The sequence below is a fragment of the Pyricularia oryzae genome, chromosome 1 (assembly GCF_000002495.2).
Source record: "Pyricularia oryzae 70-15 chromosome 1, whole genome shotgun sequence".
In the NCBI taxonomy this organism is placed as follows: Eukaryota; Fungi; Ascomycota; class Sordariomycetes; order Magnaporthales; family Pyriculariaceae; genus Pyricularia; species Pyricularia oryzae.
The window spans coordinates 2,653,114-2,674,965 of NC_017844.1; the positions used below are offsets into that span (position 1 = coordinate 2,653,114).

The window sequence follows — 21,852 nt, forward strand, 5'->3', positions numbered from 1 at the left end:
GGGGGGGGGGGGGGGGGGGGGGGTTACGGTACCTCGTTCAGCTCGGGTTCTCTGTGGCGGAGGCGACTCTTAGGAGGTACTCAGGCCGCAGCGAATGGGAGGCAGGCGTCATTAGTCACTGCAAGGGCTGTGCAGTGACTATCGCCGCGTAACCTGACAGAAAGAGGCAGTATAGGATCTCGGCAGCAGATAGTCTGCGGTGTAAAATGGTGTGTAAGCTGATGGAGATGACGATACATCTCTAGAGAGGCTTACCGGGTGATGGTTTAAAGCGATAATAATGGACTCAAGCATTTCCTCTGATACTGTTAACCTCTGCTTGATTTGCGCAACACATGATTCACATTTACCGGTATTTGTGTGTGTCCGTCAAGATGGAGAAAACTACGTAAGCTACGTAGCTGTTTGTGACCCCCATGTCAACAACCACGCACATAACACTGTACATGTAGGTAGGTATGTACATCAACATACATACAGCAAAGATAGGCTGACAGGCAGCCAAGGTGCATGCAGAGGGGCTTCCCCTATGCACATTGTACCGTAGTTCCTCCGCATGCACAGACTACTGGGGTCTTTTGCCGCACCACTAGTCTAAAAAGCCAGTATTCGCTATGCAGGATGCAAGCTGCAGGGGGGCTAACCAAATAGTCCCTTTATCAGCCGCCAAAAGTTGCCTGTGACTGTGTGATACAATGCCTTGCATGCCTCTCAAGACCTTAAAATGGTATCTATAAGGTGGAATTCTTGCCCAAAACGAGTACTCTGTCTGTCTGGAAGCGCCCTACAGTATGAGCGATGGTTCAATGAAATCCATGAAGCTGACCATATGGGTGTGGTTTTGGTCGTCGAACCAACATTATTCCCTGATTAGCGTGTCAAGACTGTTGTTGCTTGTCATATGCGCCGGGGTCATTTTCAGCTGTGTGCATGCATTAATTACATGCCTACCTGTCTAGGTTGAGTGCATGTGGTTACACATCCTTTGTCTCTCACAAGCCTTCTCTTATGGTAAACCACTCGTGTAAGACAAGTTCATGAGCTAAGCGTCACGGGTTTACTATGGACCTCGGCTCGCTGCTTGACTGGTGGTAGCGATTTCAGCACAGTGAATTTTGCCTTCCGAGGCCTATTATTTTTGCTTATGCTCTAAATTCATTTTGCTTTTCTTAGCATCTTGGTCCTATCGATTGAATAATTGCAAATACAATCATAGTCAATTATGACTGGTTGAGGATCGGAGTGGATAGTATACTGCGCCCCTGCAACTCTCTCTCTTCTAGTCTATACTTGGGTAGAGCAACTACCGTCTGGGAGGCCTCTTGAGGCGATGGGGGCTTGCGTTGCGACGACAAAGAAAGTTGAACCTTTGCGCACTAGTAGTGCGGATGTCATAGCAAAGTTTACAAACTTTTAGTTTCCGAAGACGCGTCTTACCCCCGCGAAGAGGCTCAGCCTCGACAGGGTTCTGGGTATAACGTGGTTGGTTCGGACGCAACTGCCTACAAGAATCTGGAATGGAGGCGTAAGCCCACTCAACATTTGTGACCGAGAGCTAGGTACTTTGTACGCGACATTTCGTTGAGGTTTTCGAACGGGGACGCATTGGCCCTTTTTGTTTGCGTCTTGTTTGTTTTGTCGTATTGTACCGTCAGATAGGTAGTCTAGACGTCCTCCCATGTGGGCAAATCTAGATCGATCACGATCGGCTTGTTGAATCGTTTGCCACCCACATGCGGGTAGCTGTTTGCCATGACAGAACAATTCACCACGCACGTTTCCCGACGACTCATGCTGCCAGCCAAGGTTGGTGATTCTTTTCCGGAGGGTGTGGGCTTCTGCAGATTGCCAGATTTGGCACATCTGGTCAACTCGGGAACATCACATGCTTCACTGTTCCCTTGTCCCTCCTCAGTCGAGAAAGTTCCATCTGTCTGGCTCAACACTGTGTCGATGGCACCGTCGTTATCGAGCCCCGTTCTCCCCTTTCTCGGATCACCCGTCAGGTTGACAAGAGCAATCTTGTTACCGATCCCGCTTGTATCTTCCCATACTGTTACACTCTTCTCTTTATAATCCCTTTCCAGTGACTGAGGACCACCGTCCAAGTCCCAGCGGACCGTCTCGGCACCTCTTGCCTCGTGAACATGGCCACAGACTGCAAGGCGAGGGCGCACGCGCCACAGCGCTCGACGCAAAGCCTCGCAGCCTAGAGATCCCCGGTGCGTCCCGATCCCGTCGCAATGCCGACGTGGCGGCGTGTGCGTGACGATTATATCTGTAGACAAAGGGATGGCGTCCCAGAGCTGTGGGGCCGAGGGGCCAAATGAAGCTGCCGGTTCGCTCGGACGTTTGCTTTTGCGATGTTTTGTGCCAGATCTGCTTGCCACGGCCGTAGTGCTTGACAGGGTAGAAGAGGAATCTGGCAAGTCTGGGTCGCGAGAGCTGAAGGCCCAAAGACCATTCCGTGGGCTGTATGGAGACCCAAAGACGGTAAACTCTGTGCGAGGCCCGCTGGGGCTTGAGAGTCGTATTTTAGCACTGCTCTGGCAGAGGTAGGTTATGCTGGGGCTCGACTTGAGTAGCTCGATGCATTCAGGGGGCGATTCAAGCCGCTGGTTGTGGAAATACGTTCCATACTGTTGGTAGAACTCGGCATCCAAGCTTATGTCATGATTTCCTTTGCTTTGGACATGGCTCTTAGCGAAATGTTATCTTAGGGCGAGTAGGTCCTTGACAGCGGCGAGACTACGCATGCATCAAATAAAGGCAGTCCGTTGTCTTACCAGCTATAACTATTTTGGCCTCGAAATCAGTCTTTTCCAACCATCTGACAGCCTTGGAAAGCTAAGTGAAGTACCGGGAAGAGTATGGTCATCAGCCTTTATGTACCTAGAGTGCTCATCTCGTCCAAACGATACTGCCTGCAGCTTTGTCAATGATGAATCCTACCTCGGAGAAAGTGCCTTGATTTGTCAAATCCCCAGCATGAATCAACACGTCCCCCTTGGGAAGCTTCAATTCATGATTATGGGTATCAGAAATGCAGACAAATCTCGTCCGCCGAACCCGGGCCGGCTTGGGAGTTTGATTATGTGAAGCGGGATTTGACATGGCTCCAATGACGCACGCGCTGAAAGCTTCACATCTGTCTCCAAGACCTGGCGGGGGAAAAGGTTCTGCGACGTCAGAAACCTTTAATTGTCGCAGCTGAAATCTGGGCGCTGGTGTCAAGTTTCTGTTCTTTTTTGTCCCTTGATCTATCTGGTCGCCGATGAATGAGACCGTGGCTTGCGAGAATGGGAGCTCCCGAGACAAGGAAGTCTCCATCCACTACAAGTGACGGACGTAAGGCAAGGTAAATACAGAGCTTCTGCGATTAATCGCGGGGCCGCGTTGACAGATGTGAGTCGCGCGCCCAGATCCTTTTGTTTCTCTGAACGGCGCTTTCCGTCGAAAATAAAATGAAAGTGGGTGTCAGAAAAGCGAAGACATATGTCACAAAGTCAAGAAAGATGTCAAAAGCATAACTAACAGACACCTGACAAAGCTTGGCACATGGACCGCCTGGGGGCTGAAATGGAATCGGCGCAACCCGTCGTTGAAACGGCGGCGTTTTCGACTTGATGATTCCCATCAAGATTTTTAGTTGCTTTTCCAATCCTTCCAGAGGGTCGCGGAATCCCAATTGGCGACTTCAGTGTCTTGGTTGGCCCCGGAAATACCGCGACAGCTGACCAACTTCTAGAATGTCGACCATTCACAACTAAGGAATCCCTATTTCGCCCCTGGTTTGCAGAAGGTCGAAATAGTTCTCGCATCAGAAAACCTGGCGTAGTGCAGGGGTAGGGTATGTTGATAAGGTACCTTGAGGAGGTAGGCAAACCCAAGCATCAGTCAACCACCAGCCCTGTCTGTTTGTGGCAGTACAGCCTTGCCAGAAAAATCGGCATCTTTTTTCTCGAAACATATGTGCAATAATTATTCAAGCAATCAGAAGTACTGTCTGTACTTACTCCCTTGCTAGGTGGCACTGCTCGTCATGCATCGACTCAACCCCTATCCAGATCATGTCCATGCGTACAAGAACCGTGGTTGGCACAGCTCGGCAACGCAACAGAACCTGTACGATAGCGATGTGAAAGACCCCACACTTCTTCAACCAGTAAAAAAAATAATGCAATCGGCGATTGCCGGTGGTACAGATGGATGCTGCTCATAGTTTTGGGCTTTGTGCTTCTGAATCGAATGTGAGCCCCCCCCCCCAAGCATGACATGTCCGCGACAGCAAAGCCCTAGGTCTCAGGACAATACCACACCCAATGGTGTCGAGGCTTTGTCTGTATTATTTTCTTTTGCATCTTGCTGCCAATCTTTCCAACTTGTCAAAGGGGGCTGGGTGTCTAGTCCCCGTCCATCTGAGTTTTCCCCCTCAAACTAAAGGGATAAAGAAGAAAAAAAGAAGTTAGCGTCACAATCTAAACGTCCATTCGTTGTGGGTCCACTTTGGACAGGGTCCGCTTGGGGGATTGTCAGGACGAGGAGTAAGAGCGGAGTTCCCTACCACCGTTGGTTGACCTGACAGGGGCCGTTGTTTTTCGTGAGGCGTTCGGAGGTTATTGTGAGTCCCAGCTTGCCTGCCATCTCTCTTTCCTCTCGCCGACAGATCCTTCACAGCCATTGACAGGACTGTCGCGTCGGACAGGCACATATTTTGTGGTGTTTTTTTTTGTGTGTGTTTTCTAATTGCATTGTCATCCATGTCATTGGGCTGACTTAGATCGTCCGAGACATTCATTCGTTTGCTATTTCTATTTCTATTTTACGCCTTGATCGGCCCGTTGATCTGGGGAAAGGGCACGCGCGCGAGCTGGTCACTTGTAACCAACAAAAAAAAAGAGGTGGTAAAAACGAAAGAACTCAAGAATCATATTACGACAGAAGGACATCATCCCGTCCCTAGCAAATTTCAAGCAGGCTCTGCTACCGACCTTAGCAAGTCCACCACTGGGAACAGCACATCAAAAATTGTTCAATTCAAATTCCCGAGCAGATCAACAAAACATACTACAGCACTTGGGACGGGTTTGACGCCAGTGTCAAAGCCTAATTTGCACCTCGTTCCATTCTTCACCTCATCATCTTGGCCGAAACAGCACTACTCTGACACTGGTGTCCCGCGGCGCCTCATACCGTCCAATCACCAACACGAGCCACCACTGTCCAGCACCTACTGCAAATCCCGACTCGAACGCCCGAATCCAGCAGGCACGTTTCCAACCAAAAACAATAGGGTGGCCCCAGCGCATCCGTCGCACCTGGGCAGCCACGTGAATTTGCGTGTCTGGGCCCTGGAAATCCATCATGGCGGCTGCCGCCATGTCGACAGTCGCCTCGACTGCTCTCACTCCCCCGAGCAGTTCACATGGCATTACCAACGGCAGCAACAAGTTGAGCAACGGATATCACGATACTTGGGACGATTTCTCTGGCGGAGATGACGAGGTATGTGAACAATCAATGGATCACCCTGGATCCAATCGGGTGTCCCGCCTTACTTTATGCTATACCCTCCGATATACCTGGTGCAATGCAGTATCCGTATACCTACTTCGTGCTTGGGCCGAAATTTGACTTCTGGGATCTGCCCTGCATTTCCTGCTCTTGACTAACAAATAACTAACGCGCCTGGTTCGTCTTTCCTCTCCAAACATCAGAATCCGATGGCACTCAAGAAGACGCCCACCACGAATTCCAATCATGCATCCATCAACAGCCAGACAAGATCAACGCTGATCTCTCAAAACGGCAATTCGAACCCGTACTCGTCGCACGCGCCGATTTCCCGTAAGATAAGTAGAGAGGTCGGGCTCTCGGTCGATTCTACCTACGGAAGCGACATGCCAGGAGCGACTGCGTACCGGTCATACGGTGGTGGTAATGGGGCTGTGAGTCCATCAGAAAGCATCGGGGAGGTTTCTGGTGGCCACAGGAACGGCAAACGAGCGAACGCCGACTACGGGTCATCGAGCGACGGTTCAGCAGGCACCGACGAGGCCTCGAAATGGATTCACAGGGACAAGCTAGCTCGGATAGAAAGCGAGGAGCTGCAAGCCGCAGGAATCATCCTTCCCGCCGCCTCGAGAAATCGTTCCCGCTCACGTAGTCGCCCGCGAGTCCACGCAAATGGCTCGCGGACCAGGAGTGAATCCACAAACGGCGCGACCAGATCAAGGAAGAATTCGAACCTTGCTGGTGGAAGAGACGCATATGGAGAGACCAAGGCTCAGCAAATTGAGGTTCCCAGTTGGGACTTACGGTTACCCGAGGAGGTCGCTGACGAGATGGAGTCCAACTATTGGACGTCGACTCCAGTTTCAAAAGGCGCATCCAAGATACCGGTAGCCAAGGTTAGCCCGGCACCAATACCGGTAGACTACATTGAGCGGGAGTCACCAGCTGCGAGGAAGAGGGAGAACAGCCCCGCAGATGAGATGGAAAGCATCAAGATGCCCAGGACACGAGCGAGGAGCAGTAGTGCGAGCACCAAACTCGAACCGGCGGCTTCACCTGCTGTCACTCCGGGCCAGAAGCAGACGAAGCGCGCGGCGACCGACACCTCACCCAAAAAGCCAGCAGCTAGGAAAACCTCGGGGCCTGCGAAGGTGACAGGAGCGAACGGCAGACCAAAAACCCGCGGCGGCTCTCGCAAGGATTCATCTAGTAGCAGTACCGCAACGCGACCAACCACAAGGTCAGGCGACCGTGAGCTTACGCCGTCGTCACCTATGACTAAGCAACCAGAGGGCGACCCGCCATGGATGGTTTCGGCGTACAAGCCGGACCCAAGGTTACCGCCAGACCAGCAACTTCTTCCAACGGTGGCCAAGCGATTACAGCAGGAGAAGTGGGAGCGCGAGGGCAAGTTTGGTAGTGTATATGACAAGGAGTTTAGGCCGCTGAGCGACGACGGTCTTTTGTCGCCTCCCGATAGAAACAGCCAACTTCTTCAACCCCCACCGAACGATGAGGCAAACGAAAAGCAGACGGACGAGACACAGGCCCCCGACTGGCCCTTAAAAACAGAAGCTATCAAAAGCCCTTCCATCCGACACAACTCGCTCCGCCAACAACGAACTGGGTCATACTCCACGATACCAAAGGTTCAGGAACAGCCCATCAGCCCGATTCCCGGATCCAGAGGTAACCCAGCCCCAGGGCTCCCCTCACCGCTTCACCAAACGCCTGCTGCTCCCGTCCAGGAAAAAGAGGAGAAGAAAAAGAGGGATAGCGGATGCATGTGCTGCATTGTTATGTAGGCTGAAGCCCAGGGCACAAGCGGTATGGTCGAATATGTGCCTGCACCTCACCCCCCAGATCAGGCCCATGGGATTCGAGGCCCACGCAACGACAGCTTGTGGATCGTGATGGTACCAAAAGCTTGCGATATAATGTACCATGCGAGATGGCATACAGCCCATGCTCTTTTGTATGGCGAACTCACACCAGCCCAAGCACTCCAACTTCCCACCGGCCGGATGCGGCAGGCATCATCAGCCAACTGTGTTCATTTGGAGCCTTACATCAGACATTCAAAACGTCCAGCACCTTGACTTTGTCTGTACGACTTTACGACTTTCCTTGTACAATCTACTTCGACCCTATTCGAGATCTCGAATCACATTACCCGTTTCCACACCAGCCCCGACTCTCGCGCCGATCATCACAACTACAACTACTTATCAACAACTGGGTGTTTTGCATCCCAAAGCACGCACTCGACACATAATTCCGACCTCCACAACCCACTGGCTTCTCTTTGTCATTTTTTCGTTCTCAAAATTTGCTTCTTGGAATTTAGCGTACACTTGCTGTCTTTTAGATTGGAGTCTCGTCTCTGTCTTGTTGGTTCCTCCTGGAGCCAGTAAATCATTTCTCATACCGCCCTGGGTAAAAAGGTGTTGCTTAGTTTAGAGGTATTTATTACTGTGAGCCTGAAAGATTATGGTCTTAAGAAGGTTTGGTTGGTGTTTTTTTTCTGTTCATGTTCAGAAGGTGGTGTCACAGGTTGACTTTGTCATTTTTTATTCCCCAAACCAGGACTGCAACGGAGTTTCCGGATGGTCTGGCCGTTTATCTTCTCGTCACTCTACCACTGCTGCGGTCTCCTTTGTACAGTCACAGCTAGCACAATGTGCTGTAGTAACTATTTAAAAAAATTTACAAAGCTCAACATTATAAGAACTAGGTTGACGTGCAAGTCTGTTGTCGACCCAAAGGACTTTCTTGACCAACGAGTGTCTGTCTGTCTTTGGGATTGACTTCGACGCAGTGTTAACGGCCCTGTCCATATGCCACCCCTGAAGTGAGCTGTTGCAGCACTCACACGGCATTCATCAAAGGTACATGTGCTCTTGTACTTGAGCATGCCACAAGGTCACTTGCATGGATAATGTTGATCTAAGTCTGTTTACGATTGGCAGCCAAGTACTATTCCTAGCGTCCCCCTCAGTCATAGTTACCGAACACCGGATCCCGACTTTGCTATGTTCATTGTGGTTATGAGTCCCCTCTTGCTGTATACTATCAAGGGAAATAAATCCCTTTCCTTGGACGGGCATATGAGGAGTATCAGCTCGTGAGCTGCCGACAGATTACCTCTTGCACTGGTCTGCACTGGCGTTGATTCTCGGACCTGGGCATGTAACGGAGCTGAACGTGGCCGCAAAAGTAAACATACACGAGCCTGCTACCGTAGGTTACCGTGGGGATATCACGTACGGATAGCACAAGATCGCTGGTGTACAGAAGGTATTTGGAATATTGTTCTAGGGTTTGCTTGAAGAGTGCAGGAAACCCATGGCAAGCTCTTGATATTTACGAGCTCACTAATACTGGGACAGAGCCTTAATATGGTGCATACTCAAAGGTATTCAGAGGCATGCATGCCAGTCAACGTTGCAGGACAGGGTTGTCTGCTTGAACGGTTTGTTGAAGCCACGGGCAGGTTGTTGATACTCATAACGATTTCAAGACCACCAGATGTATTCATTAATATATACAAATACTGTTTCACGTATCTAGAAGCTAGTGCCTCCAACCTCCGTAGGAACCAGCACAGTCTACAGTGACATAAACCCATACCAGCTTGTCTACGTCCAGCGGCAGCTGTTACTGGGCAGAGGGTGAATGGCTGCACAAACGAAGGACTGTGATGCTCTCTGCAGTTTGAGATTATTCCTTTTTGAAGCAAAATGTCTCCTGTCTAGCCACGCCACGAGCACAGTGACACAATCATAACCATCTAGTTTCATGTGTGTGCCACCCTCCCAGACCAAAGGGGGTACGTTGTTGAGGCTTCTCATTGATGCCGAGCTACCGTTTTGAGGACGAATAGACTTTCCGAGACGTGGTTTGTGACCTGCCATACCATAGTGTCTGGGAAAAAGTGACTGCGCCTTATAGAAGGGTCGCGTTGTCACGAGAAGGGGGGGCGCTTGGAAGGCTCCATGGATGACTGGGGCATGACTGGCGCTTAGGAAGCATTTTTTTTTTATGTTGTTCATGTACGTCCGGCAAAAGGGCGGCTGTTCCCTGGCAAAAAGCTCCCTATTCCTTTTTGTTTGGTTTGTTTGTTTTGATTTCGAGTGAGGGGGAAACTGTGTGAAGCACAGTAGAAACCCACAGCATATTGATATCGACGACTCAGGTTTCGGGTATATTAACATTGCACCGATATTCCCTTCCCGGGGACGCCATATTACTGAGGCAATCTATCTAACGCTTTCATCTCGACGAAGCTCCAGGTTGGCAAAGATTGCGAAGCTTTTTGAGCCCATTGTATCATAACTCCAATACGTAGGTAGTTCTAGAACTGCATAACAAAGGCCGAGTCGTTCGCTGTGCCACCTGATCATTGCATAGCATAAACTTTTAAACCAAAAGAACACGATTTGTGCCTTGAGCAGCAAATTTTCACACAGACCGTAGTGGTGAACAATTTCTATTACCTTTCGCTACCTCTTTGAAGAGAAAAAAAAAGAAAAAAAAGAAAAAAAAGGCTTCTGAGGCGACAAGCAGGCTTCATTCTGGCGCCACGCGCATGTGTTGATTCGTGCAAGAGATAGTTAGGCTTTGGTATGGCATGGCTTGCATGGCCGGTAAGAGCGAAACTAAAAGAAAAAAAATAGAGCAAAAACGAGGACATCGTGTCGTCTTGCGGATAAATAATAAATGCACATAACACAAAAGAACGGATGATTTATGGGCACGCCTCTCTCAGCCACAACCACCGCACCCATATTTGCGACAGTCATGGCTTTGGGTTTACCGGGCTGGGTAGGCGGCTTTTTTTTTTTTTTTGTTTCTGTTTGCTGGAAGCAGGGGGGGACCAAAGTGAGTAACCCTGCTAAGCAGAAGAATCTAGATTCACGAGAGTACCACACCCCCAGTAGTCCTGTCAGGCCATTCTCAAATTTGCTGCAGACAGATGTCGAAGATCAGCCGGCATGTTTTTCGCGACACGTCTTACGCTGTTTATTTCGGGCGTGGGGTTCGTCAAGTCTCTGAGACTCGTACACATGTCAAGTCGCTTGGTCACCTGGCTTTGTCCTTTTTCGTCCCATCTTGGCTTTATAAGCTTCAGCGCCGTCTAGGGGAAGGGAAGCTTGTTCGGTTTCCACCGTGTCTCTGAGTGGAGTTTTGTCACTATTCATAGTATTTTTTCCGGCGATCGAAAAAAAAAAGAAATAGAAAAAAAAAAGAAATAGAAAAAAAAAAGAAATAGAAAAAAAAAGAACAAAGAAAAAAATGAAGAAGCTCTGGAGCATCACTGGCGTCGTCGTGACTTGGGTTGAAAGTTCCGACGGCGACAACATCCGGCGGCACCGGGGCTTTGATAGGGGATGGCCTCCACCGCCGTAAATTTTGATGTGCGGCGGAAAAAGATGCAACGTGGTATCTATCTCGGTTCTTTTCACTTGTTTCTGTCAACTTTATAGCCGAGTAGATTAATCACAACGCTGTTTACCTCAAACTGATGACCACTGGCAGCTGTTGGTCAAATACCACAATAGGGTTGTAACCGAGATTGCCACGGATAATAAAGTGCGATTGTCGAGCAAGAGATAGATTGACCACAGCTCGAGCAGATGGATCAGGGTCCTCGGAGACGTTGTATCGCAGGAGCCGATCAAGCCCTTTGAAGTTCTAACCCCTTGGAGTCTCCATACACACCGGTACTGGGCCCCGTCTTTGGAGGGATGGTTGGTATTCATTGCAGACTGTTTGTCTATCAGGCCCCCGCAACCCGCCCGACAAACTTACGCTCTGCAGGAGTGCCGGCCCACGATGCCACTGGAGAGCATCGATCCCTTGACAAGGGGGACGGAAACAAAGACAGGTGTGCCGGAAAGCTCAAGCGTACGGATCTCCCCCACGCATCGAAGAATGCAACTGACTGACTAGGGACTTTTTTTTCTCTTTTTTTTTTCCCCAGCTTTGCATATCACCGCTGAAGAGGGTACATCATGTGGGCAGGATCTGGCACGGTTTGGAAACGAGTCAGGCCCAACACAGCTCCCCACACGTTGAACCCAAAGATAGTAGTATCGGTCGCTTGAATAGGGAAGGCAGATCGCGCGCGGCCCGCGCGCCTGTTTCAGAATAAACGTGAGAGATGAGACGACTCCGCATGTGGAGAGGCGCCAGCCGCGTACCGCAAGTGTATTCTGAGCGGGTGAGGTGGGTTTGGGTGCGATCTCGCAAAGTCCGAGTCGGGCAAACGTTGGAAGGGCGACACTTTTGTGCTGTCGCATTGTTCATCCCAACTCGTCCGAGGATAGAAACTTGTGGCTGAAGTGCTGGACCCTGCACTTGACTTGATTTGTCTTTTTTTTTGTAAGTGTTTATGTTATTTTTTCTTCTTTCTTTTTTTGTATCATCTCTGATCGCTTATGCTCCCCTGCCCCAATGTGAGTGAGATTTACCTCCTATGGTTCTTCTAATATCATACAACCAAAAAAGGGAGCAGCAGCTGCCATAGCCCCGTCATCCCATCCTCTGGGACACCTGGCATAGATGACAAGACCCGCGCATTTCCAGGTCTAGGTCAACCGGTAGCTATGCAGATAAACAGCTTATTTGTCGTGGATAAGGAGGATCGGTGGGTACTCTTTTTTTTCACATAAACATAATTGAGGGAAACGGTTTGATAGTTTTTAAAACGGCGACTAGGAGACAAGGAAAAAGGGTACCGTTTTCCGCACATCGGAATAAAACAATTGAGTGCGATATCGTGGGAAGCGATAATGCATTAACAAAGATGATAATTAAAGGGGTTGGTCCGCAAGGACGACAAGCCCAACAGAGAGTTTGTTGGAGGGGCCAAGACCAACAGACAAGAGATGATTTGGAAAGATCGTGGAAATTTCCCAAAGGGTCTGTCTGTCTCTTTCTTGGTCGGATGGAATGCCCGGGCATGGCATTCAACCAGTTGGGCTTGACCAAATCCCGTAGCCAACGTAGCGGCTCCGCAATTTCCCGTCATGGCCACGGGCGCGGGGATTTTCCCCCTCAATAATCGGACAGGAAAAAAAAAAAAATCTCGGTGTTACTTTTTTGTCACCTCAACCCCGTGATAGATTAATTCGGCCTCGGGAAGTTGCAAGCTTGGGAATATGCTTTTTGCACCAGAACAGGTGGTGTGATTACATCCCATATTCAATCAACAAACCCCTGCCAAGCCTACCTCGGTTCAACATACCTACCTGAGCTTGCCAAGATGGAGAGGTGCCTAGCTCGCCATGTAGGCTTTTCATTAATTAACTGTTGATGATACCCAGCTCCGTAGCTCATATATTAGACATCATTAGCTGCTTGGTAACCTATCTCAGATACTGGATCCTCGGCAGTACGTAGCTTACCTAGCTACCTACCTTGGATAGACGGCTACGCTGCTCTCATCAGGGTATCTCGTGGTAATCAGTCAATAAACATCGCGACCACGTCTCGCTTAGCATCTCTGCCGCCTCCTGTCGGATCATGAGACTCCGCGCATTAGCTATAGTGTATGCATAGTGCACTGTATTTCTATCCCTCCATCGGGCCATCGGGGTATACTACGTGCAACGCAAACGCAAGCCGCTCAAATCATGAGATGAAAGGTTGCAAGACGGAGACGCAATGTGTAAAATAAGGGTGCTGCCGGGGGCACAAGTAGACGAACTCTATGATGGTGCCAAGGGAGGCCACGGCCGGTTCCGTTAGTAGCATTTCGATAGGTTGTAAATGAATAGCACACGTTTACTTTCACAACATAGCTGATCACCTTCACCGGAGGAGTTGGGACGTGGCCTGTCACTTGCCAAATCGGGGGTGGGCGTGGGGTGGGCTCAGTGCTCAGTGGCAGCAAAGTTTCGATCTAGAACTAGGTCGGAATCCAGAGCTGGGACGGGGCTTCGAGCAATCGTCGATTTGAGTTCCGCCGTTCGGGCGAAGATGTGGTTTACCGATATAGCAAAGATAGGCGCACACGGCGTGGCGCGGCATTGGTTCGTGATCGAAAAAATGAGCTAGGCAAAAAAAAACAAAAAAAAAAGACACGACGCTACAGATTAGTTAAAAAAAGCCACAATTGTACTACTCCCGTACGGAGCAGGTAGATAATCAGGCACACTTTTTCTTCTACTAGATACTGTAGGTACTCCGTTGAAAATACCCAAGTTCCAGGCCGAGGGACCCGAAGCATCGTCGATGCACACTTCCCGCAAGTCCCGTTTTTCCCGTCTTCCCCGTGGCTTGGTTCTTAGTGCCAAGTGGCGTGGCTCGGCTCTCTAACCTAAGGCTGCATGTAAAGTGCCTTGAGTGCAACCAAATAAACATCGAGATCCAATTGTGTTTGGCATATCGATTAAAAAGGATTTGACCGTGTACCTACAGAGTAATTTAGCTTCGCCACTCTTAGGCACGAGGCGCTGTATTCAAAACACCCCCGACAGAAAAGCCACACCTACCAAGAAAACCCACATAGTGTACAAGTAAGTACCTAAGTACCTAGGGTTCTTCAGGAGTTATGGGGTCTTGACAGCCTGGGTGAGTGGGGTTAGGGCAGAGCTGCATCGATGACATTAAAAAATAGAATGGAAAAACGGAACAACGCATTGATGTTCGTCGCATGCGAAGTGGAACGCGAAATAGTGTTAATGGAGTGCAATTAGAACATCGATCGCAAGCGGCGAAGACGAGAGAGTGAGAAAAAAAAATATTCGGAACACGTTTTCGCGATCGAGATGAGATGTGTCCCTTTCATCGAGATTGTGGGATGAGATATGAGCCCTACATATGCAATATTGCGCTAAAACCCCATCGAAAAAGATCGTTTGGAGATCGCGAGTCTTGGGGAGTGGAGACGCACAGAGGAAATTGGCCAAGACATTACCAGACAGCTGGAAACAGACAGTTGTGTATAATCGCCCTTTTTTTCCTTTTCTTTATTTGTTTGGGTGAGAAGGACAAAACTCCGGAAACAATTACATTTTGGGACGGCCTGCAACCCGCCGCCGAATTTTCATCCGTAAGTGACCCTCAAGGGCCTTTTTTGTACATGACAAGGCAAAAAGAGCACGCAGTCGTCCTGTCTTTTTTTTTTTTTTTTTTTTGGCAATGCTTTGTTGGGGTTTGCCGTCGCATCCGATTAGATGGTTGGCTACCTAGTTTTGGTATGAGACAGGTAGTCAAGTCAAACATATCTACGGTAAAGGGAAAGAAAGGGGCCATTGCTGTCTGCCATTGAATGAATGTGAATCGGTGGGTTGCGCGTCTCAACTAATTTAGCAGGCCAAGAGTAAGACACGCCCCCTCTTCGGCTCCGAGGTAGATGAATTGTTCTCGACTGCCCCAAATGCTGGGGTGGCTTATATTGGACCAGAGAAGCATCTACGTGATTTTCGGATCGTCGGTGTGCTGTTCTAGATAGACGCAACTCGTCCAAATGTCTGTTGTTATTACCCCATCAAGCCCATAAACGCATTGATTCATAACAGCAAGTCTCCAGTAAGCAGTATAAAATAAAATAAAAGTTCAAACGTGGGTCTCAATGAGGGCAATCTACATGTAACTTACAAACACCTATAGGACGTCTGGAAAAGCTCCATCAATATATTACTCGTATTCTTTTTTGACAACAAAACAGAAGTTTCCCAAGATGGCCATGTCCATCAGGAATGGAGAAGTGCGGTCCAGACCCCAGAAATAGGAGAACATTCTGACGGATTTTGACCCAAGCTGCCCAATCCTGGGGAGATTGCTGTTCAACAGCCGTTTATGTTTTTCGGTGCTGCCCAAGCAACATGGATCTTTGACAATGATTGCCTAAACCCTCATAATGGATTGGTTTTAATGCCATATGCAGCGGTAGGGATGGTGTGTGGGTTTGGTGGTTGATGAGATATTCAATAATACGACGCACGCTTGTTCTTTGTCGGTACCGGCTTTTTCGATGCAGGGAGCAAAGAGAGGACAGAAAATCGGCACCACCCTAGGCTGGTATTCTAAGGCTAGGGCAACTAACCCTCTTTCAAGCGTCTCAGCATCGATCATTCTTCACCGAGTATCGGGATGCGATCGATCGTCGGCTCTGTCGCATGCTTACTGGTTTCCGTTTTGCGCTCCCGCTGGGCATGCATTATACCTGTGAATCGAGAAGCCGTGCAGTCGGAAGGAGGCTCAGCATAAGAAATAATGGGCCGGAAATTGTGTGGAGATACCGGCTGAAAATCCCAACACTAACCCACACGGTGCCGCAATATCTGCTGGGCTGGTGACTCCTTGTTTATTGCAATCAAAACACCAAGGTATTGGACAGTCACTTTATTTTCTCCCTATCGGTATCGCCGGAAAGGATGAGCAGGACGCGTGGTGAAATCTTATCAGAAAACGAAACAAAAGTAAAGTTCAATGTGGGACAGTACCTAAGTTGTTATCAGGTAGGCTTTTTGGGTGCAGAGATGATAAAAAAGAATATTCAAGGGAGGGCGGGGGGAAAGAAGACAAACGAAAAGCCCGTCATGCGCATCACCCTCGATGCGAGTCGAGCGGGGGTTCCAACACAAAATGTGGTCTGCACCAGACCGTAATGCTGTGGCACCAAGAAGAGGTCTAGACGGGTCCATAAGTGCTGTTCGAATTGGGCCTGTAACCTGACTACGTTATGTGTGATCCTCTCAAATGTAAAAGGCCTACACGTAAATGTACTTATTCTATGGTATACAGTAATCGTGCACGTAATTAGCACGAGGTGGCAAGAATCTCAGTTCTAGTTTCTTGGTATATCTCCGGGTCTGCTTGGCTTCATTATCAGGATGGATGTGAATAAGTAGGTACAGTATTTTAGGGTCTTGGGCCGTGTCAATGCCTCAACCTTTGATGGCGAATTTGTGTTTCGCCAATCGAGATAGATGTCCTGGAATGGCATACCGTCAAAAAATTGGCGATCTTTCTCGTGCGATTTACCCAGAAAATTTATGGTGCATTTTGCTGAATCTGACGTCGGTGCTTCTTTCATTTGTATTGTAATCATCGGTAACATAATTACGCCCAGAAACGCTTTCGTGCGCTTTTCAACTTCTGCCCAGATGCCCAGGAATAGGCACGCAGGCAGCGCACTGGATGATGTGCCTTCTCATCATGCTGGGCTGAGGGATATAAAAGAAACGCACCATAAGCCGGCCTCATGGGCAGTTTCAATTGCCATAGAGTGCCGCCGGTGGCACAATCACGGGTGGGCATGGAGATCGGGGATTTGGGCCAGATCAGTTTTTGTGCTCAGGCTTGGCTCCTATGACACGGAGCCAGTAACGCTGGACGATGCGGGCCTTGGCAAGGTTTTCCTTCCACCCGTTTGTGAGGAAGACGCTGGCCGTGCTTAGGCAAAAAAGCTGCTTCCTATAACTGCGATTTAGTACCACCAGTCTACTGGTAGTACAGATACTACAGCAACTACCACGAGAGTGGTACCAGTGGGAACAAGGCGCCAGTTGTTGGCAGTGGAGGTTGTACTATCAATTAGGGAAGTTCCATCCATCGTCGTTCTGAACGTAATCAATCTCAATGTTTCAAACCAAATGGTAGGTGCCGTGGGTGCGGGGCGGGGTCCGCATTATGTCCGACGGTTTATGATTGGCTTAACATAGCTAGCGTCCCCCGACGAACGGACGTTTTTCACTTGCCCATCGAAACGGCCGTTGTTATACCTTTTACCATCCTTCGGAAGAAACGGAGGGAGGTAATCCTGACTACATGCATACCTCATTACCTAACAATCAAAGTTAAATAGACATAGTAAATGCCCAATGCAGAAGCCTGCTGCTTTCTGCCCATACCCCCTGGTTTTGTAGTCAAGTCATCAGCAGGCTGGGAAAAACGCTCACTCCCCGCTTTACATGGTGTTGCGGAAAGTGAAAACAGACGCCGTGCGCCGACCGCTGTCACGCTTCTATCCTACTGTATTCGTAGAGATGAAGCCATAAGCCACTGTGTCGCTACCTAAGGCGTTCTCTTGTTTGACCAATCCAGGGCGCTTGAAGCCACCCACTACCCATCTGTTAATCTGTTCAAAAACCCACCATAGTATTTCTGTGACAAGTAGCGATAATTTACCTGCTAGGCAGCTTGGCCAGTAGAGACCAGTACGGGGTTTATAGAGCCTGCGTCCTGCACTGCAGCGATGATGCCAGCTTGAAAATAGGACTCGTTTATTACGATTGTCCGGCGCCAAGACCTAGAAACGGTGTTCTCTCAGGCTGCGTACATGCATCAATCGCGAAGCGGAGTGGACGGAGCTTTAGCTCACGCAGAAGCAGCAAAAAGCTCGTGCTGCGAAGCCCGGCCAGACCAGACCCGCACCACCCACCCACCACTTTGGTCTTGGCGGAACCTTGACACAATCCATCCATTTCCAGTTCACACCCCCCACCCCAAGGTCTAGGTCTAGTCTATTGTAGAAGCCCGTCGCAGAACCCATTGTGCCACACGCCCCCCCTGTGCTAGACAAGTCGAAAAAAAGTCAACGTGCAGGGAACAGGGGCTATCCAGATGACCCGGCGGTTCCTCTCAGTACTACTAATATTATATCTGTATGCCCTCCCACTCTTCATCAGATCAAGACAACCTCGCTCCTCTACCACTGCACCAGTTGTCAAAACAAACACAGCTACCGAACCAACCCCAACCAGTTCTATCTTCTTCCAATCCCTTGGGTAGTTGATATCCAACAGTAGCTCAGACAACGAAATCCTCCACAAAGACTGCAACGCACACTGTTGATTCTGCTGTCAAAAGACGCTGCAACACTCGATCCCACTAATGGTCCAAACCCAACGATACTTGAACATCTCGAACCAGCAACAAGGATTGCATCCTATCGCACTCTCACCTGCCGACTAGACCAGGCAGTTTTCAATCCATACTCAAGGCCTCAAAGACACCTGGCAGTGTTCGCTTTGAGCGCACACAACAAAATCGCCGCTATGTCTACACGGACAGCCCGGCCGTCCAAGAAACACACATACTCGTCGACCTCCTCCGACTCCGACATCTCCACCTCGTCATCCTCAACTCGCATCAGCATGGACGCTGTTCACCCTGTCGCATACGTCGAGGTCCTTCGCTGCATGCGTTGTGCCAAATCCACCGAGCTGACATCAACCGACGATGCTGCCACGAATGGCATGATCCAAGTCGGCACAGGCATATACTACTGCTCGAGGTGTGCAAAGATCGTCGGATATGCATGATTGCCTACCACTACAACGTCTCTTTTCTTTGGACCAAAAATCACACATACATACACGGACACGGCTCGCTCGCCATCATTACTCCCGTTCCTACATACCTCACCCCGTCCCATATCCGCAAGCTCAGATAGCTTGATTGATTTGCAACCACTTAGCTCAGAGAAGGGCATTTCTTTGGGAGTAGGATGGGACCAAGTGCAATTCACCGACACGATGGGCACATCTCGACACCGCCCCAGGTGTGGGGGATTACAAGATCATCGACACTGGTGACTTGCCCTGTCCTCGACGCAGTCAATCAGCGGCATAATTGCCCCGACTGCTACGGACGGCGGTAAACACTTGAAACACGACCAAGGTTATATCCTCATGATGCCGATCAACGGGCCCGAGCTGGCGACAAGTCTCTCGCCCATTCGCTACTCTCCAATTCGGCCCAGTCGTGCCAGAATGGCATCTTGGCAATCCGACTACCGATAGGCCAATCGTCAAACCTTTTCTATTCTCGGAAGGGCCCGAGAGGGGATTGATAGGTGGAAACAGCGACATTCATGACTCGAGACAAACAACAATGTTGTCCACTGGGCAGCAGAGGCCGCCCAAAGCCACTGTCATCTGTTATTTGGTTCTAGTGGAAACATGTGACTTTGTCACAACCACAGTAATCCAAATGCACATGCAGCTTTTATTCAACCCGTCACCCAACGTCGAGTGAATTGGACTTTTTGGCTGCTACGGCACTGCACGTCATGGCCAGTGCTCATTGGTTTTCCAAAGTCGTGTTTTTCCTATTTTGGTATCGCTTGCATACCATATTCTGCGCGTTGGAGCTTCGCCCCGCCCTTGGGTCGGCTCTGCCAAGGCAATGACGTCGATCTTTGCCTAAGCGCTCATATGCTGAGACATGCCCAAGGGTACTTTTGTATCTCCGGAGGACATGAGCCAGATTTTTCACGAATCGATTTCGTTGTTTTCATTTCAATACCTGGTTTGTCTAGGGCTGGCTGTTACCCCCTTTTTTTTTTCTTCACTTCACCTTCTTTTATTTACATCGCAAGCGAGGCGTTTTTTTTTGTGTTTTTTTTGCGCTCATCATTCCACTAGCTGGACTTGGACTGGTCTTTGATGAATTTCAAGGCATTGTACACTGGTTGCATTACAGGGGAAAATAGCGATGATTTCTTATGATACCTTTTGTGGCGTTTGGTCATTTACGAAGATACCTTTTATTCAGATGCTTGGAAAAAATTGAATTGATAACATTTTTACGACTATATTTACTGGTACACATTACTTTGCCTTTGCTTTGCCTTTGGTGCATGGGAGCGAGATTTTGTTCTGCTAGCAGTCTCACTAGTAAAAGGTCCCTGCATCTAACTGCCGTTACTGCCGTTGCATATCACCACATTAAGTTTTGCCAACGCGGAGATAACTCTGGGAACAAATACCGACTTTACTTGGGCCTCGAGTCCGAAGCCCGAGCCCATAAAAACCTTTGCACAAGGCTCGCACGGGATCTCCGGGAAGCAAAGCCCGCCTGGCATCTTCTAGTGATAGCCATTAGTCAACTCGGGGAATTCGTTGCAACGCTATCGGCAATTCATACCACCAACGAGATGATGGCAACTGATCAGCGCCCAACCCACGTGGTTGTTGGTAACTGTCATCGCCACGGAGGAGAGCAAAATAGAGGAGCCCGGCGTTGATCAGCCGGCCCCTTTTTCCAATTGCTCGGCTGCTATCTGAAACTTGGGATTACCTGGGGATTTGCCCAGCTCCTTGCGAATCGGAGCATATTATTAGGATCTGCACATCAGGCTACCAAAAAAAGGGAGTATAACCGGCGATGTTTGTTACTTGCCACTCCCGCCATCTGATAAACTTGGGTGTTGGGATTGTACAGTAATTAAGCCAGCTTATATTTTGCCGTGTCTTTTGGCGCAATTTATGATGAGACTCGTTCATCCCCTTTGGAAACCCACCCCTTCATTGGATCTCTTTGAACCCCTAAATTTCAAACCCACGTCCAGTGGTCGTGTTTTGCTACTAGTTCTAGGCTAGTTTAATCTGATATTACAAAACCTCCGAGGGCATATCTGTGCTTGCGAAGTCGAGAGGGGGGAGAAGTAAGTTGCATGATATTAATGAGACTTATCTCCTCTTTTTTTCCCCTCTCGTTTGTTCTTCTACGTATGGAGTATACGTACACTGATGGGGAGCATTGGCTGAATTCGAATCACGCACGTTCATCCGAAGGTGAGAATGAGAGAGAGATCAAGCCTTTTCCCAACGAAAGAGGAAGGATGTCGCGAGCACGTCTAGCGTTAAACGCCAGGAACACGCTGCTGGTCAGGGCTCTCCACCAAAACCTAGGAGAGACAAAAGAATGACACAATCCAGCAGGACCCCTCACGACGCCATAGGGGTTTTGTGGCTTGGAGGTTAGTGAGGTGGGCGGGTTGCCCGTCGTCATGCTCACTTCATGCCTTGTTCTTTGCCGAGGTCTGGGATCCCTAAAGTTTTCTTTGTCTAGAACACTCGGGTACGCGCCGGAAAGTAAACAACAACAATGAAAGCAACGTTGTAATGTCCTATATCGCAAATTGGTCGCGCCACCACGAAAAACCCTTTGCGACGGAGTATGCCATTCCATTTAGGGGCTGTACTTTTTTTTTCATTTTTTACAGACCTGTTCTAGGCACACACAGGCCAGTATGCAATTTGTCGATCATCGGCCGGTCTGGAACGGACAAGACGACCCGAATGTTCTGCCAGATTCGCCTCCTGGGGATGAATTTCCAAACTCGGTACTTTAGACCTTGAAGGAACAGTCGTCAAATCCCTTGCAGCAGAACCGGTCTGGACGCGGGCTGCATGTCAGCCCCCCAGTCGCTTTTGATTTCTTTGCTGACCTGGCTCGCATTCTTCGGGCTTATGTCTTTTTCTTCTGTTTTTATTTTATTTTCGTCGCATCTGTAACCCTGGCAAACGGTGACACTGTGAGGTACACAAAACCTAGTTGTACCTACAGTCAGGTACCTACCTACCTACATTAGGTAAT

General features: G+C 49.3%; 4 protein-coding genes across 4 annotated transcripts; 3 read left to right on the plus strand and 1 right to left on the minus strand.

Moving 5' to 3' along the window:
* Positions 1-1,104: 1,104 nt before the first annotated feature.
* Positions 1,105-4,287, minus strand: MGG_14587 (Ser/Thr protein phosphatase). Its single transcript, XM_003709434.1, has 3 exons — positions 2,953-4,287; positions 2,787-2,847; positions 1,105-2,680 (listed from the first exon to the last, which is right to left on the minus strand). The coding sequence occupies exons 1-3, from the start codon at positions 3,328-3,330 to the stop codon at positions 1,665-1,667; spliced, it is 1,455 nt and encodes a 484-aa protein (XP_003709482.1). The 5' UTR covers positions 3,331-4,287; the 3' UTR covers positions 1,105-1,664.
* Positions 4,288-4,638: 351 nt separating this feature from the next.
* Positions 4,639-8,291, plus strand: MGG_06768 (uncharacterized protein). The gene is made up of 2 exons (XM_003709435.1): positions 4,639-5,505; positions 5,718-8,291. The coding sequence occupies exons 1-2, from the start codon at positions 5,365-5,367 to the stop codon at positions 7,317-7,319; spliced, it is 1,743 nt and encodes a 580-aa protein (XP_003709483.1). The 5' UTR covers positions 4,639-5,364; the 3' UTR covers positions 7,320-8,291.
* A 4,891-nt stretch (positions 8,292-13,182) lies between these two features.
* On the plus strand, positions 13,183-13,477 carry MGG_16165 (uncharacterized protein; the record flags this gene model as incomplete). The annotated part of the gene is made up of 2 exons (XM_003709436.1): positions 13,183-13,261; positions 13,320-13,477. 2 exons carry the CDS (start codon positions 13,183-13,185, stop codon positions 13,475-13,477), a joined length of 237 nt encoding a protein of 78 aa, XP_003709484.1.
* A 4,530-nt stretch (positions 13,478-18,007) lies between these two features.
* On the plus strand, positions 18,008-20,162 carry MGG_06769 (uncharacterized protein). Its single transcript, XM_003709437.1, has one exon. It carries the CDS (start codon positions 18,525-18,527, stop codon positions 18,789-18,791), a length of 267 nt encoding a protein of 88 aa, XP_003709485.1. The 5' UTR covers positions 18,008-18,524; the 3' UTR covers positions 18,792-20,162.
* Positions 20,163-21,852: the final 1,690 nt, after the last annotated feature.

What these genes read in the sequence shown, in the direction of transcription:
- MGG_14587 (XM_003709434.1), bottom strand. Translation starts at nt 3,330, where the DNA reads ATGGAGACTTCCTTGTCTCGGGAGCTCCCATTCTCGCAAGCCACGGTC. An exon ending in ATCAAGGCACTTTCTCCGAG is followed by an intron (nt 2,848 to 2,952) that starts GTAGGATTCATC and finishes TACTTCACTTAG; the next exon opens with CTTTCCAAGGCTGTCAGATG. An exon ending in GGCCAAAATAGTTATAGCTG is followed by an intron (nt 2,681 to 2,786) that starts GTAAGACAACGG and finishes TCCAAAGCAAAG; the next exon opens with GAAATCATGACATAAGCTTG.
- MGG_06768 (XM_003709435.1), top strand. Translation starts at nt 5,365, where the DNA reads ATGGCGGCTGCCGCCATGTCGACAGTCGCCTCGACTGCTCTCACTCCC. An exon ending in TCTCTGGCGGAGATGACGAG is followed by an intron (nt 5,506 to 5,717) that starts GTATGTGAACAA and finishes TCCAAACATCAG; the next exon opens with AATCCGATGGCACTCAAGAA.
- MGG_06769 (XM_003709437.1), top strand. Translation starts at nt 18,525, where the DNA reads ATGTCTACACGGACAGCCCGGCCGTCCAAGAAACACACATACTCGTCG.